Source organism: Macaca fascicularis, chromosome 14 (assembly GCF_037993035.2).
Source record: "Macaca fascicularis isolate 582-1 chromosome 14, T2T-MFA8v1.1".
NCBI lineage: Eukaryota > Metazoa > Chordata > Mammalia > Primates > Cercopithecidae > Macaca > Macaca fascicularis.
This window is the reverse complement of record NC_088388.1, coordinates 871,508-891,475: the sequence shown is the minus strand read 5'-3', so window position 1 is coordinate 891,475 and position 19,968 is coordinate 871,508. Positions and strand designations below refer to the sequence as shown.

At 54.8% G+C, this 19,968-nt stretch overlaps 1 protein-coding gene across 4 annotated transcripts in view; it reads right to left on the bottom strand.

Moving 5' to 3' along the window:
* Positions 1-19,968, bottom strand: part of AP2A2 (adaptor related protein complex 2 subunit alpha 2) — an 87,770-nt gene that overhangs the window by 27,258 nt on the left and 40,544 nt on the right. For 2 of the 4 annotated variants that reach the window (XR_012422883.1, XM_045372414.3), the window contains exons 3-8: positions 15,989-16,131; positions 13,969-14,162; positions 9,767-9,896; positions 4,850-4,951; positions 1,107-1,215; positions 281-431 (exon numbers count right to left, since the gene is read on the bottom strand). Coding sequence is in view for 2 of the 4 variants with exons in the window: in XM_045372414.3 (XP_045228349.1) it covers positions 281-431; positions 1,107-1,215; positions 4,850-4,951; positions 9,767-9,896; positions 13,969-14,162; positions 15,989-16,131 (829 nt within the window). In the remaining 2 variants the exon portion in view is untranslated. The remainder of the gene's footprint in view (positions 1-280; positions 432-1,106; positions 1,216-4,849; positions 4,952-9,766; positions 9,897-13,968; positions 14,163-15,988; positions 16,132-19,968) is intronic. The other 2 variants (XR_012422884.1, XM_045372415.3) reach the window with 1 other exon arrangement.

The following is a 19,968-nucleotide window of genomic DNA, read 5'->3' as shown; positions in this document are numbered from 1 at the left end:
CACGAGAAGCCAGTCAGGAGTGGGGATGCTCAGGAGAAGGAGGAAAAGGCCCTTTTGGGGGATGAGACCACAGTCAGCAAAGCAATTCATGGTGAGCTCAGAGGAGGATGAGCCGAGCTGCACGGAAAGAAAAGGGTCCAGCAGGGAGCAGACAGGCAGGACGAAGGGAAGGCCCGTGGAGTGGACAAACTAACTAGACATGATCAGCCCAGTCATGCCAACGAGAAGGAACATGTGTGCGTGCGCAAGATGAAGTTCGCTCCACAGGCGGCCGACACACCTGTCATGGTGAATGATTAAGCTGATCGCCTCGAAGAGCACGGCATTCTTCGCATTGGAGTGCTGGACTTTCTTTGACTTGGGTGGTTCTTGGGCTTTGTTCAGGATGGTCTCCAGGCACTCAGTCAGGCGGCCTCGCACTGCAGGGTCTTCTGGGCAAGACAGAATGGTGCTCACCAGGCTCCAGTGGCCCACAGCCCACCCTGCCCCTCCCGGCTGTACCCATACATCATGAGAGCATTTTTAATATAGTTCATTCACATCTGTGTACCCAGCTGGGAGCATTTACAAAACTGAGAAAGGCCGGGCACAATGGCTCACTTCTGTAATCCCAGCACTTTAGGAGGCCGAGGCAGGCCAGTCACCTGAGGTCAGGAGTTCAAGACCAGACTGGCCAACATGGTGAAATCCCGTCTTTACGAAAATGCAAAAGTGAGCTGGGTATGATGGCAGGTGCCTGTAATCCCAGCTACTCAGGAGGATGAGGCGGGAGAATCGCTTGAACCCAGGAGGCAGAGGTTGTGGTGAGCTGAGATCGCGTCATTGCACTCCAACCTGGGCAACAAAGGGAGACTCCGTCTCAAAGAAAACCTGCACAGATCTGATACTATAAAAGCACAATAGACCCAAACCCTAACAAAACTGTAGGCTCTGCAATAATTGCTACACAAAAGCCAGCGCATATGGCAGCACTGGCAGAAAGGTCGATGAATCAAGAGGCAGGGCTAGTAACACACTTCTTAAAATAATAAACAAACCACTTAAATCTGAGACAGGGAATCAGACCGGCGCTAGTGCAGCTTCAGGAGCCGCGGCCTGCGCGTTACCTGGGGGTGGGTAGCACTGCAGCAGCCTCAGCAGTTTGACAGACAGCCAGGGAGCCGGGACAAAATAGTAGGTGTAATCCTGAAGATCTGTTGATGCGGACGTCACGATCTGTAAGACAGCAAAGGCAATCAGACATGCTGCTGGGCATGAGCCCCCGCTGCAGGGACCCAAAGAAAAGCCATACGCACTCCTCGGGTCATGCCTGAGCTGGAAAAATGGTTTTGTTTCATGTGCCAGGAGCGTCTGACACTGTTTGGTACCCCCAGGTTCACTGTGAGAGGGCTGTGCTGTCACTTGGCAACACGCTGCCGCAGCTGAGTGGCAACCCTCACTCGGTACAAGACACCATAGCACCTGGATTTGAAACTACAGTCTTTCCTTTGTGGACCAGAACATGAATGAAACGAAAGAGAGAGCTTTAGGCTCCTCAGAAGGAAGAAGCACACCCCCACCCCCAGAAGCCGGCATTCTGACCCTACCCCACAACCCCACAGTTCCCCCCGACCACAGGTCAACCCAGATGGTGAGCTCGCTGAGGCAGGGAGGCTGCCCGCCTCACTCACATCCCATCTCTTTGTCCAATGCGGCCTTTGGCTTGGCAGATCCTCTGTCAACCTCCCGAACAAGTGACAATCACGACCACCTCACATTTCCACTGACATACAGCCCAGTGTCTCCTGTTTCTGGGAGGTCAATGTAGTTCCTCCCTTCCTACAAAGCTCACATGTGCGACACTTTTAGGCCATAAGTGAACCCATTTAGAAAAGTTCACCCTGACTCCTGCCCTAAGCTGCAAGATGCCAGCCCAGACTTGGGTCACAGACTCCTGCTACAGGGAGGCAAGTTCTAGGCTGTCTGTCAAAGACAGGGCTGAAAGGCACAAACACAAAGCAGGAAAGGCAAGAATCACAGCACTTCCGAGACAGAGACACGGCCAACATGAGCTGTCTCTCAAACATGTACGTAGCTAAGGGCAGGCTGAGAGAGAAATATATAGCCTTAACTGTACATATTTGAAACAAATATAAAGAGAAAAGCAACAAAAATTCATCTCAAGGGTTTAAGAAGAGACTAGGCTGGGCGCGGTGGCTCACACCTATAATCCCAGCACTTTGGGAGGCCGAGGTGGGCAGATCACAAGGTCAGGAGATCGAGACCATCCTGGCTAACACGGTGAAACTCTGTCTCCACTAAAAAATACAAAAAACTAGCCAGGCGTGGTGGCGGGTAACTGTAGTCCCAGCTACTCGGGAGGCTGAGGCAGAATGGTGCGAACCTAGGAGGCGGAGCTTGCAGTGAGCCGAGATCGTGCCACTGCACTCCAGCCTGAGCGACAAAGCAAGACCCTGTCTCAAAAATAAATAAATAAATAAATAATAAAAAGAGACTAGCAAATTAACCCAAAGAAAGTAGAGGAAAGGAGGCCGGACGTGGCGGCTCCTGCCTGTAACCCCAGCACTTTGGGAGGCCAAGGCAGGCAGGATCACTTGAGGTCAGGAGTTCGCAACCAGCCTGGACACTGTGGTGAAACCCTATCTCCACCAAAAATATACAAAAATCAACTGGACATGGAGGCGAGGGCCTATAATCCCAGCTACTCAGGAGGCTGAGGTAGGAGAACCGCTTGAACCCGGGTGGAGGTTGCGGCAATCCGAGATCATGCCACTGCACTCCAGCCTGGGCAACAGAGTGAGACTCTGACTCAAAAAACAAAAACAAAAAAGAAAAAGAAAAGAAAAAGAAAACATGCACAGTTCCACAACTTATGAAATAAATTAAATTCATAATTAGAAAGTTTCCCAGCCAGGGCCAGGGCGGTGGCTCACGCCTGTAATCCCAGCACTCTGGGAGGCCAAGGCGGGCAGATCACTAGGTCAGGAGATCGAGACCATCCTGGCGAACACGGTGAAACCCTGTCTCTACTAAAAATACAAAACAATTAGCCAGGCGTGGTGGCGGGTGCCTGTAGTCCCAGCTACAGGCTTAGGCAGGAGAATGGCGTGAACCCAGGAGGTGGAGCTTGCAGTGAGCGGATATTGCGCCACTGCACTCCAGCCTCGGGGACAAAGTTAGACTCCGTCTCAAAAAAAGGAAGTTTCCTGGCCAGGTGCAGTGGCTCACACCTGTAATCCCAGCACTTTGGGAGGCCAAGGTGCACAGATCGCCTGAGGTCGGGAGTTCGAAACCAGCCTGACCAACATAGAAAAACCCCGTCTCTGCTAAAAAATTAGCCAGGCATGGTGGTGCATACCTGTAATCCCAGCTACTTGGGAGACTGAGGCAGGAGAATTGCTTGAACTTGGGAGGTGGAGGTTGCGGTGAGCCGAGATCGTACCATTGCACTCCAGCCTGGGCACCAAAAGCAAGACCCCATCTCAAAAAAAAAAGAAAGTTTCCCACAAAGAAAACTCCAAGTTCAAGTGGTTTTACCAGTTAATGATAAAAATTGTTTGGCAAACTAGATAAAGGAACTTCTTTAATGTGAAGAAGAGTATCAACAACAACAGAATTCTAAAGCAGACATCATGCTTAACGGCGAAATATTCAACACAAAAAACGGACAATCCAGGGTAAAAATGGGTAAAAGACTTACGCACTTCACAAAACAAGACAGCCAAATAGCCAATCAACAGGCCAAGTTGCTCAACCTCATTGATAATCAGGAAAATGTAGATTTAAATCACAAAGAGGCCAGGTGCAGTGGCTCATGTCTGTAATCCCAGCAGTTTAGGAGGCCAAGGCAGGTAGATTGCTTGAAGTCAGGAGTTCGAGACCAGCCTGGCCAATATGGTGAAACCTCATCTCTACTAAAAATACAAAAATGAGCCAGGCGTGGTGGCGGGTGACTGTGGTCCCAGCTACTCCAGAGGCTGAGGCAGGAGAATCCCTTGAATCAAGGGGACGGAGGTGGCAGTGAGCCGAGATTGCACTACTGCACTCCAGCCTGGGCATCAAAGTGAGACTCCATCTCAAAAAAAAAAAAAAAAAAAATCACAGAGATCCTACTGTACACCCAGATGACTAAAACCCAAGGGACTAACACCACACATGCCAGCCTCCGCCTCCTGCTGCTGCTGCGAGACCCGGGTGCACCACAGGGAAGCTGGTCTGGCAACACCCTCCTCCTCAGGTTCAGGAGCTGCAGCCCCCAGCTGAGCCATGCCACATCTCAGCAGACACGCGCAGCACCTCACGTACACGGAAACCGAGGGACGTCCCAGACTGCTCATGCTGGAGGATGCACAGCAGCCTCAGAGGACAAGGAGCTAAGTGTTCAACAGGACAGCGGGTAAACTGCAGGGGTCAATTCACACAGCCGATTCCATGAAGCATCAAATGTGAATGTATAACAGCTGCACACAAAACAAAAGAACGTGTGCTGCAGGTCCAGCTGCATAAAACTCAAAACAGGAAGCTGAACAGCAGGCTTTAGCGTGCACACCAGGTGGTAGGTCCACGAAGCGCCAGCCACGCTTCCCCAGTGGGGGCCACGGGACCCCTGGGTGCCCCTCCTCCACCCACGTGGTATTGGGTGCTTGCTCACACAATGGGAACAGGGAGCTGTGTTTCTCTACAGACGGGACAGTTCTCAATTAACAAGAAGGTTGACAGAGAAGCCAAGTTGGTTTTCACCTCTGAATTTATAAACTGACCAAATACCTTGCATTCTACAAGTAAGCTAATAATTAAATAACCAAGACAAAACCCACCCTGACTTCTGCTCCCCCACAAACAGACTTACCCTGCTTAGCCTGGAGACCGCCAGAGACACGGAGGTTTTAAACTCCTCGGGGTTCTTCTGTGCTAAAGTGGTGATCAGACTCGTGGCTGCAGTTACCACACCCTGAAAGAAAACACATACACAACAGACAGTCAAAACAACTGAAGCTAGCCACGTGTGTTAACTCATCTTCCAAACAAAACCTTAAACCAACCAGCAGCACACTGGCAGCCCACAGCTACTCTGGCCTCAGGCCTACCCCGAGAAACCTACAATGTTCTCCAAGATGGCACAAGGTTTTCTCCTTCCAGCTTCTCCTTAAAGACTGGGAAGTTCCGTCATGCTTAGCCCAGATCCCTGCCAGCGTCAAAGGGCCAGAGGGCCATATCCACCATGCAGGTCAAGCATGTGGGCTGCACACGCCACCTGGCCTGCTGTCCTCTCCTGGCCTGGCCTCCATCGTCATCTGCACTTGCTGACTCTGGTTTAATCACTCATGTTCATTGCAGAGGGAGACACGACCCTTAGACTGATTTGAATCTTTACAACCCAGAAATGAGACTGTAGAAAAGAGCAACTGGAGAAGTCCTTTTACATTCTCCTTTTTGGAAAGTGGCCCTGGCAGTCACTGAACCACCACAGACTGGATGAGGCCACCAGGCCCAGCACATCTTCCCTCCCCACTCCTTCTGGCCTCAGTGAGAACAGATTCGGGTCCCAGGGCACAAGTGGTCCTCCCCAAGCACCGGGCAGCCCATTACCGCTCCAGGACACAGCACCGGGCAGCCCGTTACCGCTCCAGGACACAGCACCGGGCAGCCCGTTACCGCTCCAGGACACAGCACCGGGCAGCCCGTTACCGCTCCAGGACACAGCACCGGGCAGCCTGTTACTGCTCCAGGACAGCCACCAGGGATTCAGTCACTCAGATCTCTTGAAAAAAGACTGCAATTACGTAAAGACATTCTCCCATAAATTTTTTTTAAAAATATAAAATAAATGATACCAATTCACTCTGAAAATGTAAACAGTGAGCTCAGGAAATGTCTACTTGTGCCAGGCGCAGTGGCTCACACTAATCCCAGCACTCTGTGAGGCCAAGGCAGGCGGATGCCCTGAGGTCAGGAGTTCGAGACCAGCCTGACCAACATGGTGAAACCCCGTCTCTACTAAAAACACAAAAATTAGCCGGGCTTGGTGGCGCTCGCCTGTAATCCCAGCTACTCAGCAAGCTGAGGCAGGAGAATCACCTGAACCCGGGAGGCGGAGCTTGCAGTGAGCTGAGATCGCGCCACTGCACTCTAGCCTGGGTGATGAGCGAGACTCTGTCTCAAAGAAAATGTCGCCGGGCACGGTGGCTCAAGCCTGTAATCCCAGCACTATGGGAGGCCAAGACGGGCGGATCATGAGGTCAGGAGATCGAGACCATCCTGGCTAACCCGGTGAAACCCCGTCTCTACTAAAAAATACAAAAAACTAGCCGGGCGAGGTGGCGGGCGCCTGTAGTCCCAGCTACTCCGGAGGCTGAGGCAGGAGAATGGCGTGAAGCCGGGAGGCGGAGCTTGCAGTGAGCTGAGATCCGGCCACTGCACTCCAGTCTGGGCGACAGAGCAAGACTCCGTCTCAAAAAAAGAAAATGTCGAGTCTGGGTGCAGTGTGGCTCACACCTGTAATCCCAGCACTTTGGGAGGCCGAGGCGGGTGGATCACGAGGTCAGGAGATGGAGACCATCCTGGCTAACATGGTGAAACACTGTCTCTATAAAAATACAAAAAATTAGCCAGGCAAGGTGGCAGGCGCCTGTAGTCCCAGCTACTCAGGGGGGTGAGGCAGGAGAATGGCGTGAACCCAGGAGGCAGAGCTTGCAGTGAGCTGAGGTCGCGCCACTGTACTCCAGCCTGGGCGACACAGCGAGACTCTGTCTCAAAGAAAATGTCTACTCGAATGACTGATGCAGTCCCCCCACCGCTCGCCCTGCACCACGGCTCCTGAGCCTGGCTGGGGTACAGCTACTACAACACGGCACTCTCCCCAGAGACCTGCTATGCCTGTGACCTTGGCAAGGAAAACGTGAAAGCTATAAGAAAGAAATGGCTCTGATTGGTCTTCTTCCTGTATTTCTCGGTGAGCAAAGTGCTAACAGATTTTACCAAATCCAATAAAGAACTTGTAAGGAACTGCAGGTCTGTATATGTAACTTCCATGAGGGCAGAGTCATTCCCCACAGGACTCCTGAATGTTCAGGGTGTGTTCCCCCAGCGAACATGCATCTCGAACGCCCCTGTGACAGGCTGACAGGCACTCATAGGCACTGAGCTCAGCCTCTCACTTAGGACGTCCTCCCCCTGCACTGAGACAGCAAGAGGCCTCTCGAGCACACTCAGGCACGCGACACGCGGCCCCACCCCTGTGGCAGCAGCTGGCGCCGCGGCGACCTCAGTGTCTCCTCAGTGGCCTCCAGCCCTTGGCCTGGCCCCCCAACCCTTCTCTCCATGGTGTCTGCTGTCCTCGTCCACTCCAACCTGTCTGCTCCATCAGGTCATCCTCAGGCTACAAGACCCAAGGCTCAGGCCGGGCGCGGTGGCTCACGCCTGTAATCCCAGCACTTTGGGAGGCCGAGACGGGCGGATCATGAGGTCAGGAGATCGAGACCATCCTGGCTAACACGGTGAAACCCCGTCTCTACTAAAAAATACAAAAAACTAGCCGGGCGAGGTGGCGGGCGCCTATAGTCCCAGCTACTCGGGAGGCTGAGGCAGGAGAATGGCGCGAACCCAGGAGGCGGAGCTTGCAGTGAGCTGAGATCCGGCCACTGCACTCCAGCCTGGGTGACAGAGCGAGACTCCGTCTCAAAAAAAAAAAAAAAAAAAAGACCCAAGGCTCAGCATGGTGCCCATGCAGCACTCAGGCCACATCACCACCCTCCCCACCATGCCCAAGGTCTGGGTGCACGTCTGACCGCCGACCTTCTGACCCTCACCCACCTGGTCCTGCGCACGCCTCCTGCCCCACTCAAGACCTCCCTGAAGGACACGTGGGGGAGCTCACTCACTCTAGTGAGCAAATGACACCTTTCTTGGGGGCTCATGACTTGAGACCAGAGAAGCCAAGCCTCAGGCCTTCACTGTCAGAGGTGGAAGGCGCTCGACAAAAGCCATGGCCACACAAAAGACAGCCTGCCGGGGGTGTGGGCGCACAAGCTGGGAGAGGTAAGATGGGAAAGTGCTGGTCAGCAGGGAGCCCACCTTGGGGTTGGCTGTGGCACCCCTTCAGGAAGAGTTTCTGTTGCCTTTAACCAAGAATATGCTGACTAGGCCGGGCGCGGTGGCTCAAGCCTGTAATCCCAGCACTTTGGGAGGCCGAGACGGCCGGATCACGAGGTTAGGAGATCGAGACCATCCTGGCTAACACGGTGAAACCCCGTCTCTACTAAAAAATACAAAAAAAAAAAAACTAGCCGGGTGAGGTGGCGGGCGCCTATAGTCCCAGCTACTCGGGAGGCTGAGGCAGGAGAATGGTGGGAACCCGGGAGGCGGAGCTTGCAGTGAGCTGAGATCCGGCCACTGCACTCCAGCCTGGGCGACAGAGCCAGACTCCGTCTCAAAAAAAAAAAAAAAAAAAAAAAAAAGAATATGCTGACTCAAGCGCCTGGTGAAATACAGCCACATGCATAAAAATACAAAAAGCAAACCAAGTAGCTGGGGTCACAGAATCATACAGCATCCAAGGAGAGGTGCCCTCGTGGCCACCTGAGGCAAGGCCCTGCCACCCTGAAAAGCACTCAGGGTGGCCCCACGGCCGCATGGCCGCAGAAACTTCCCTCCAAGGCAGGAGCAATGACAGCAGCCCCGGCCAGTCCCACGGAGCATGCCCAGATCCTGTCTGCAGAAGGCCCGGGGGAAAGCACACAGCCCCGGCCGCTCAGCAGCCCAGTGCCCGGCTGCCATGTGGGGCAGGAGCCCAAGGCCTGCCTCCCTGACCAGGCCCTGCCGACTCACGGCTCCCACACAGCTGCTTCACCCGCACACTCTCGGACGCCCAAGGCCGCAGCACGCCCACTCCGGGTACAGGCCTGGGGCTGTGAGAGGACACTTCCTCTTTCTGAGCTTAAGCCTCCTTGACTGCAAAGCTGGAAAATCCCACGACCTCCCAGGGTCCACAGGATGGTGGACAACAGCCTCCAGCAGCGCCGTCTGAAAGGCTCCCCCGCCAGGATGGGGCTCACGGCAACACGGGAAAGTGTTCTCGGCCCTCGATCCTGGGTCCTTGTGAACGCGTGACCGGCCCACACGCCTCCCCACACAGCAGGAAATGTTTCCACTCCTGCCAACTCTGACCCTCTTACTCATACAGCGGAGTTCAGGCAGGACAAGCCCACTCTGCCCACATCCACCCCTGCTGGATGCAGTGGACGGCTCTGTGACCCCCCAGCCCCTGGGGCTCACACACTGGCGCAGCCCCTCCCCCACACCTGCCTCTCACGGCACCTGAATACACATCACCAAATCGCTGCAAACCTCCACCCTGGTCTATGCCTATACCATGGGGATGACCGCTGCGCCTGGCCCGTGGAGTAGGCATGTGGATTAGTGAGACTGCACATGGGAGCCTAGATGAGGGCACAGGCAGCCGGGACGCCAGGCAGGAGCTTCCCGTACTAGACAGGTGTTTCCAGGAAACACGTGTCTCAGTTGTGGGTGTCTGCAGAGCCTCCGTGCTACAAGGGCTTCAGCCAGTGCCTGGCCACAGGATGAGCAGAGGTGGAGTCTTACTCATCCAGCCCCAGGAAGGGCCGCCATGGCCTCGGCACTCACAGCCACAGCAGCCCCTGCGAGAGCCTCTCCTGGGCATCCCGAGAAGGCGCACCATGGTGTCTTCACAATGGCCATCCCAAAGGTCACCTGGGGAGTGGGGAGAACCGAAGCCAAGGGCGCTTACCAAGTGCTGGTCATTGAGCAGGTGCACCACTCGGGACGTCCAGTCGCCCATGGGGACAAGATCAGGGGACGTCCTGTACAGGCGCAGCAAGCACAGGGCCGCGCTCTGCTTCACGCTGTCCATGGTGTCTCTGGAAGACAGACGTCAGAGTCACTCCCAACGGGCTGAGCACAGCACAGAACTGCACGGAGCACCCCCCAGAGCCAGCAGGAGATGCGGGGGTGGGGCTGGCACAGGGGCCAGGACAGCACTCAGGACCGCCTGCCAAGGGCCACCTAGGGGGCAGCAGCAGCGTTCTCAGCACACATGGGCCCTGCTCCAAAGGTCTCCCTGCCAACCTTCTCACCACCAAAACCACCAGCCGACCACATGCAGCTCATGTTGCTCATTCGTTGTTTGAACAATAGCTCTCTTGTTATTGTTACAACTTAATCCACAATCACAACAGAAATGTGTGGAGGGCCCTGCACCGCCATGGAGCTCCACATCTGCTTGGTGATGTTCCCCTGCCCCACACCCACCCTCACCCCACCACGCCCCACCCTGAACAGTGGGCTGGGCCGCCCGTGCCCTCAGCCCTGGAGCAAAGGGCTTCGGGTCCCTGCAGACACGGTGAGAAGGGAGCCGGCCGTGGGCTCTCCTGCTCTGCTGCCAACACACTTGTTCAGGCCACAGCCGTGTTCCATGCTCTGCTTATCCCCCTTCGCCCTCCCGCCACCAGACTCTGCTAAGCAGCTGGGAAGGCAACAGGGAGCCTGGGGTGGATGCTGTGGAGACACAGCTGAAAAAGGGCCAGTCTCTTCTCCAAGCACTTAACAGAATCAGATGGATCCACTGCTCCACATGAAAGAAAAGTGTGTAGAGACAACCTGTACCATTTACCTTCTGGCTTTTTTATTCCTAAATCTTCCCCATACTATTCCAAAGAAAAATTACCTTGAGTAAAAAACTCCCCTTCTGGGTGCAAACAGCCCCTGAAAGGAGAAGTAGGCATTGTGTCCCTCTTCCGGCTCACCCCATCCTCACAAGATCAGCCCAGAGCAGGAACCGCACACACACCCTGCTGTGCGTCCACGTGGATGTGTGGTCGAGGCCACGTCAGGGGTGTGTACCAGGCGCCAGCAGGGCTGTCCTTGCCAGGCAGCTTCAGGACCCCATGACTCGGCCCCTAGCAGTCCTTCAACAGAGAGGAACCAACCAGGTTCCCTGCTTGTGGCTACAAATGCCGACACAGGAGGGCGCCCAGCACGCCACGCTCCTCAGAGCAGGAGGATCCGCAAGGGCTGGCATCGGCTCACACAAGGGGGACGGGGACCCCACCACTACTCTCCGGCGTCGGCTCACACGAGGGAGACCGAGGACCCCACGGCTACTCTGCACCTCCATGGTGGTTCTCTTTCCATCAACTCCATCCATCCCAGCAGAGACACCACCCCCATTCTTCTGCCTTGGCCGCTGCCCCCCATCCCTACCTCTGGCCCTAGGAATGACCTGACCTCCTCAGCACCCACTCTGTCCTTCCATTTCTAGGTGACACACACACCAGGAGTCCTCCAACCACAGCACCTCCTTCCTGAGCATGGTTTTTTTTGTTTTTGTTTTTGTTTTTGAGACAGAATCTCACTCTTTCACCAGGCTGGAATACAGCAGAGCACTCTCGGCTCACTGCAACCTTCGCCTCCCAGGTTCAAGCGATTCTCCTGCACTCAGCCTCCCAAATAGCTGGGATTACAGGAGGGTGCCACCACGCCCAGCTAATTTTTATATTTTTAGTAGAGATAGGGTTTCACCATGTTGGCCAAGATGGTCTCGAACTCCTGACCTCAGGTGATCTGCCCGTCTCGGCCTCGCAAAGTGCTAGGATTACAGGCGTGAGCCACCACGCCCAGGTTTTTTTTTCTTTTTTTTTTTTTCTTTTGAGACAGAGTCTTATTCTGTTGCCCAGGCTGGCGTGCAGTGGCGCGATCTCAGCTCATTGCAGCCTCCGCCTCCTAGATTCAAGCAATTCTCCTGCCTCAGCCTTCTGAGTAGCTGGGACTACAAGAGAGCACCACCACGCCCGGCTAATTTTTGTAGTTTTAGTAGAGATGGGGTTTCACCATGTTGGCCAGGCTGGTCTCAAAACTCCTGACCTCAGGACCACCCACCTCGACCTTCCAAAGTGCTGGGATGACAGGCGTGAGCCACCGCGCCCAGCCTGAGCAGGTTACTTTGAGTCATCCACTACTTAGATGGACTTCAACAACTGGCCCTTTTCTTCAAGGAAGGTACCATGGGTACCATGTTACCTGAGCTCTCTGAGGTAGGAGAACCCTGCCTGTGACCTTCATCCCCATGGGCCCACTCAGGCACCACAACATGGGCCACCTGCTCCCTTCCGGCTGCAGACGCAATGCACTGGCCCCTGGAGACCCCTCCTCGCCCTGGCTCCTCTCTCCTCTGTCCCTGGCTCCTGCAGCAGGTGCTCAGTTCAGGAAATGCCCCACTTCATCAATCTGCACGCACTTCAGGGGTGGCCCTGTCTTGCATTCCACTCACGCACAGACACCCACCAAGCACCTACTAGGGACCTGGTACTGTTCAAGATGCTGGGTATACAGCGGCCACTGCAGTGGACAAAAACCTCAGAGCCCAGGAAGGAAAAAACAGGCAAGCAACAACCCTGGGGGCAGGACAAGAGGGAAGGCCAGGGGGCCGTGGCCCTGAGGCAGAATCCACTGGACCTTCTGGCTGACTCCGATCCCCAGTCCACCCTCCGTCTCCTGCACCAGCGTCCTCTGGTTATTCAAGCCGCCTTCCTTCCATCTTGGACACCCTGTTTTCAGGGCACCCACCACATGCTCTGCCACCTGTGACTGAATGGCCTGAGGAGCAACGGTGCCTTCAGGCCCTGCACCTGCTCCCCCGGTTCTCCGGTTCTGCTCTTGTCCATCCTACTGCGGGGTTACCCATCTCTGAGCTCTTGTGCTTCTGAATAGCTGTCTTCTCGGGACTGTGCTGCGGTCTCCCTGCCAGGCGGGCTCCTCCTTGCCTCACGGCTGACAAGAGGCTGCCTCATTCTCTATTGTGGGACATGCTCCTTGTCTTGCAGCTGACAGAAGGCTGCTTCATTCTCTGTTAGGGGGCGTCCTGTGTGGTGTGGGGTGCAACACCCTGGTCTCTACCCACTCTAACAACCAAAAATGCCCCAAGAAATGGCCCAGTGCCCTCACAAAGCCAATGAGGCCCAGCTAAGATGCTGGGTCTAGGCCTGTTTCTCTCATGCCTTCCCACCACCTTCTCTCCGGTTCTCACTGTGTAGTCTGCGTGGATGTCCACCCAATCTCCTGTGGTCTGAGGCCCAGCTCAGCTGGGTGGCACCATGTGGGCAGGGCGTCAGTTTCCCAACTCCACAGGGTATCCTGGAACACGCCGGTGGGGGCCCTGCCTGTGGCACAGATACCCCAGGGCTGCTTTAAGCTCTTCCAGACCTGGTGACTCAGCCCCACAAGGCTTCTCTCCAAATTAACAAGGGACGGAAAAGATGGCCAAGGGCACTTTGGTGTGGTGCTCAGCTTCTCCACATGAAGCCCTTCGGAAAGGGCGCGAGGAGGAATTGCCCCGAGATGCGTCGTTCTACCCGGTGACCTGTGGGGCTGAAGCCTCTCCTTGGTTTGGCCAGCAGGGTTTGGGCATTCTTCTTTGATTTGTTTTGAATCTCAGTGGTACTGGAGAGGGAAAATCTGACTGCACTTTACTTGAAATCTAAACTTGTAATTCTCTTTTTGTTTTGGAGACAGGATCTCGCTCTGTTGCCCAGGCTGGAGAGCAGTGGCATGAACACAGCTCACCGTAGCCTTGACCTCCTGGGCTCAAGCAATCCTCCTGCCTCAGCCTACCAAGTAGCTGGGACGACAGGAGCACACCACCACACCTGGCTAATTTTTTTAAACTGTTTGTAGGGATGGGATCTCCCTATGTTGTCCAGGCTGGTCTTAAACTCCTGGGCTCAAGTGATTCTTCCACCTTGGCCTCCCACAGTGCTGGGATTAGAGGCATGAGCCACCACGCCCAGCCTAAACTTGTAATTCTGGATCCGACCTCAGGCTACATCTCATCTCCCATAAGACGGGGAGAGTAAAACATTTCCTAGGCTAAGCAGCTCCACATTTGATGCATTGGGCATGAAAGCAGCACATCTTCGGCAGGAGCCCGGCACATACCCGGCTACAAGGACCTTAGGGATCTCCCCGGCAAAGGCCTCGGCCATCTCCCGGCTGCCCACGCTGGCGATGCAGTGCAGGGCCAGGCCCATGAAGGTGGGGTTGCGGCTGGCCAGGTCATTCTTGATGGCGTTGTTGATCAGGCGGATCAGCTCACTGTTCGAGTTCACCAACACAGAGATGAAAAGGTAGCCCTGCATTCCAAAAGACAGGAGAAGAGAAAGCTCGTGACAATCCAACTCTGCCTGTGGCCCCGAGTCACCCAACAAGCAGTGACACACAGACGCAGAAGCAGCCCCAGCACCACCCATGCACCCAGGGCACTGCTGTGGGAGCTGCGGCTCTCAGGACTCGGCAAACGTCTGTTCCGGTGGAACCGGGATGCCTCCGCTATGATGCTCTCATGCCGCAGCGTTCCTGTGGGGCACATCTGACTAGGATGCCATGAGCCAGACGCCAACAGGAACCGGACCCCCCAGTCCCACTCACTCCACTGTCGGCCACGCGTCTGAGTGTTCCGGGCATCACACTATCCTCGACTTAAGATAGGAGGGAACCTTCACTGACAGGCTGATTTTAGCTACAGTGATTTCCAGAAACCCAGCTGCCTGTTCCCTCCCACTCTTTAATCTGCCTGTGTCACAGCCTCACGCCGCCCCGACCCCCCACCCCCACCGACCCAGGGCAAACCCCAGTCCCGTGTCACTGTCACTTCTTCCCAGCCATCCTCACAGGTCACACCCTCCCCACCCAGGGGGAAACAGTGGTTTTCTCCAGACCCAATCCATCACTGACCACCCAGGTTAAAGATGTGCCCAGCCTCCCACAGCTCCCAGGAAGATGCCACCAGGGAGCTCCCGACCTTCCAAACACTACTGCCCCTTCAGCCCTGCTCTCACAGCCCAGGCCACTGCCAGGCACCACCTGCTCTGCTCGCCCTGCTCCTCCCGCCCTCAGCCCCCCAATTAACTTCCCCTCCCTCCAGCCTCAGCTCAACACACCCACCCCCACTCCCTCTCTCAAATCCTTTCAAATTCTATGTCTGTGGAGCCATGTGACACCCATCTCCCCCAGGACAACGGCAGGGCCCAAGTTCTGGTCCCTGTGCCTCTGTCCTCGAGGCTAATCCCCGATGTCCCCCAACACTACTTGGTGCACCACAGGCACTCCACAAATGCTCGTTGAATAAATACCAAAACTTATCAAAACCCCTGAGACATCTAGAGTCTCTCTTAATTTCTCTAAGTTTAATTTTTTAACAAATGGAAGAAAATGTTACTTTATACCACCAGGGAAAACACAAAAATAATGTGACTATAAGAGACTACACAGCTCAACTTGCAGAGCCCATGAAGGTTTCAAAAGCAGAGTGACAGGACACCGTGCATCAGCCCGGCAAGGGCTGGGGAGATGGTGGACCGAACACCCTCCACGGAGTGACAGGACACTGTGCGTGGCTGGGGAGATGGTGGGCCGAGCACCCTCCGCACCAAGACCCAGCCATGTGCATCCAGTGCCTACTGCAGAAACAAAGCGGTCCAAGGGGCCACGGGACGGGTCTACTCAGGACAGTGTGTCAACAAGGCACTGTGGCAGGCAGGCATCCCTCCGCCGGAGGCCGACCTCATGGGCACAGGGCACCAACCACATCAAACGCTGGGTCACGTGCACCGCTCTCCAGACCAACCAGGAAGTCTTGGAACTCGCCGGAAGGGAGGTTTCGAAGAAAGGAGGAAGAGAAGGCATGGCCACCTCATCAGGAGAACAGCATGCAGGAGGAGGAACGCTGTGAGGGCATGGGGCTTCCTGAAGAGCACCCAGATTAGGCGGGAAGGGGGCCCTCGAGGTGTTAGCAGCAGGTGCTAACACGGACTGGACATGCATCTCCATCTGCAGCAGACCCACGTGGCTCATGTCAGCTGTGGGTAGAGAAGGAAGCAGCGACCCCACGCGGGCACGGGGCCTCGGTCCTGCCAGGCACAGGCCGTCCTCCACCGCCTCCATCTGCAGCGATACTCACGATCTGCTTTTCCGTGTATCTGTTTGAACTCAGCAGGTTCACAGCCTCCATGTGTCCAAAGTCAATGTCATGACCAAGGAGAAAGATGAAGAGCAACTTGCAGACGTACTTTTTTTTACTATAGCCATCAAGAGCCTTGTCACCTACAGAAAAGGTGGGGAAGAGGTTTTATTCCAGGTGGGCAGAGGCAGGGGAGAGGGGAGAGCAGAGGGCAGTGCAGCAGTACAGCAGGCAGAACGGACAGGCCTCCAGCAGAGGGGTGGCCGGGTCCAGGCAGGTGCAGCTGCAGACACTGCTGAGCATGGACAACCCTTGTAACCTCCTGGTACTCATCAGAATCCAAGTTTTTTATTTCCCTTTCAAAAACAGGCACCAGAACACCTGGCAACAAGAGCTCTGCCCTCCCAGGACAACCCTGGGCAGGTGCAGCCCAGCTGGCCCTCACAGGGCCTTACTCCGACCAGCCAAAATCCCACAGAGGGCCCTGCTGTGATGGAACTTGCAAACCCTGCCTTCAACCATCAAGCTTGTCTTTGAAATCAGTTTATTTATTTGGGCAGATGAACACAGTCTAAATTATCTGCCACTTCACAGCCATTCTAGGGCAAATCAGCTAGTCATGAAAACAAGGCCCACACGCGATGGCCCCTAGGGCTTCTGTTTCTCTGCCTCATCCCAGTTTGCCTGAATCCCTCACAAGGGATCACGGTAGAGCAGGTTCAAAACATGTAACTGGCCGGGCGTGGTGGCTCACGCCTGTAATCCCAGCACTTTGGGAAGCCAAGGCAGGTGGATCACTAGGTCAGGAAATCGAGACCACGGTGAAACCCCGTCTCTACTAAAAATACAAAAAATTAGCCGGGCACGGTGGCGGGCACCTGTAGTCCCAGCTACTCAGGAGGCTGAGACAGGAGAATGGCGTGAACCTGGGAGGCGGAGCCTGCCGTGAGCCGAGATCGCGCCACTGCACTCCAGCCTGGGCGACAGAGCGAGACTCCATCTCAAAGAAAAAACAAAAACAAAAACACGTAACTAGCAGAATATAAAATTCCAAAATATAAAACTGACCCTTAAAGGGCCGTTCTGGGCCGGGCGCGGTGGCTCACGCCTGTAATCCCAGCACTTTGGGAGGCCAAGGCGGGCAGATAACCTGAGGTCAGGAGTTAGAGACCAGCCTCAACATGGAGAAACCCCATCCCTAGTAAAAATACAAAATTAGCCGGGCATGGTGGTGCATGCCTGTAATCCCAGATACTCGGGAGGCTGAGGCAGGAGAACTGCTTGAACCTGGGAGGCGAGGGTTGCAGTGAGCCGAGATCACACCATTGTACTCCAGCCTGGGCAACAAGAGCAAAACTCCGTCTCAAAAAAAAAAGAAAAAGAACATTCTGCATTCCTATCCCACCTGAGAGGTAAGGGAGTGCCCCTCGGAGCCAGTCTCCAGCAGGCTGTGGAGGCGAGCGGGAAAGGTGGCCTTGAGGCCAGGTCTCACGGAGACTCTGCTGCCACAGCGTGAAGGAACGCAGACTGGGAAGACAGCCCAGCCACACCAGCTGCTCTGGCCCCCTTCTTGTGAAGGGCTGGGGCGCTTACACCTCCATGGACAACCTCTCAGGCTGTGTAGAATACAGACCAGCCACTTTCCTGGGGAACGGTGCATCGCCCATCAGCCAGTCAGCTGGACGCTGGACTCCGAGGAGCTCATGAGAAGCCCGTTCCTTGTCAGTAGCAAATTAACATCATTTAACAGACCAGACGATATAAATAAAAGCAGACCCAACCCGGTTCCAGCCTCCCGTCCATGAAGTTCGTTCCTCCCTCCCCTGCCCCGACCCACTTACCTGCTTGCTGTGCCCAAGGGGTCCCAGCAGACACGTTCTCCGTGCCCTGTTTGTGCAGGAGAGCACACACAGCTGAGCACGGGCTTCGCAGCAGAGGTCCTCCACTGGGAAGCCCCAGCACCGTGTCTCCTACCCAGCCCAGATTCCATCACCCGCTGGAAGCCGCCTTGGACAACCACAGCCAAAAATACTGCTTGACCTCCTTCTCCCTCCGGAGACTTCCCTGTTACTCACTCAAAGCACCTCTCAAAGGAAAAAAATAACTGACGGGGAGGACCAACAGCCCGACTGGGCTGAGTTTTGTGGGACGGGGACGGGGACGGGGACGGAGACAGGGACAGAGGTGGAGACAGGCTCTCTCCCAGAAGAGCTGACCAGGCTCTGCTCCTGCAGGACCCCAGACAAAGAGCTGCTCTAGAGCTCCCAGGTGCTGGGAAACTTAGGCCCATCTTTACAAGCTGAGCCCACTGGACAGTGAGGGCGATGCAGGATCACCTCTGGGTCCCCCAGGGATGTCAGAGAGCACTCTCCTGGGCACACCACCCGATGCATAAGCATCGTGAGGAGGGGCGACGCAAGTCACCAGCGCGAGGAGAAAGCCACAGTGCTCAGTCCCGCTGCTCACGTGGCAGCACGTGGACTCCTGGCTTAACCCAGGGCCACAGGAAACAAGCAGCAATGCTCACTCCACACCCTCACCCATCTCGGTGGAGCAGGTGAGCCCGCCAGCTCCCCTGACAGGTGCCTACTGTGAAGTTTATCCCTCCTGAAAGGACCCAGACTGATACAGTCTTCAAAATGCTAGTTTCAGTACTGGGCTAGAGTTACTTTTTTATTCTAGCAATTTTAAAATGTTGAGTTGAACTTCAACATTCTGAGCTATCAAAGGAGGAGGATAACAGTAATACCTGTCTCCTTGGTTTGTGCAGATCAGAGAGAATGGCTGGGAAACCTCATCCTAAACCGTAAAACGATCACGATTAAGTTTGGGCTCCAGTCTGAAAGATGCAGCCACTTGCTTGTCTTGTGGTCTCAGACATATCCCTTAACCTCTCTGAGCCCAACTTCCTCGGCAGGTTATTACAAAAATGAAACAGCACAGCAGACACAGAGCGTCGGGTCTGGGGCAACATAAGGTCACAACACAGGTTCAGAAGCACCATCTTTCATAGATGATAAAATGTGACAAAATGTCTACCTCAGAATGACTGAAACCTGCCTCTTGTTTTGTTTTTTGGTTTTTTTTTTTTTTTTTTTTTGAGACAGTCTCACTCTGTCACCCAGGCTGGAGTGCAGTGGCGCAATCTTGGCTCACTGCAACCTCCGCCTCCCAGGTTCAAGCGATTCTCGTGCCTCTGCCTCCCGAGTGGCTGGGATTACAGGCACGCACCACCACACCCGGCTAATTTTTGTATTTTTAGTAGAGACAGGGTTTCAACATGTTGGCCAGGCTGGTCTCAAACTCCTAACCTGGTGATCTGCCCACCTCAGCCTCCTAAAGTGCTGGGATTACAGGCATGAGCCACCGCACCTGGCCTGGTATTTTTTTATAACAAAATATCAAGTCAAGTAAGATAAACTGGAGAGTGAGTCAGGAACCAGAACCTCAAGGCTTTCTCTTGACCTGAAAGTTGGGAAAAGGGACAGAGACCTGACTGGTCACCAGCCATCTGGTCACCAGCCAGAGGCACTGCTGGCTCCACTGTCTCCAACCCCCACAGCCTGCATGGGGCTCACACCCTCGGAGGCAGGGTGGGGACTCCTTCCACTTCCTCACCAATGCACACCAGCCCCAACAACAGTGTGTGGTACAAGGCAGTTGCTCAGTTTTTGCCTTTTACATCAATGAATTAATAATCAAGCAAACTAATGGTAAAATGAACAACAGGCTGCCCAACTGAAAGAAAAACTAAAGTGTTTTGTCTTGAGACAAGGTCTCGCTCTGCCACCCAGGCTGGAGTGCAGTGGCGTGACCACAGCTCACTGTGGCCTCAACCTCCTGGGCTCAAGTGATCCTCCCATCTCAGTCTCCCGAGTAGCTGGGACCACAGGCATGTGCCACCACACACGGCTAATTTTTGTACTTTTAGTAGAGATTTTTAGGGTTTCACCATGTTGCCCAGGCTGGTCTTGAACTCC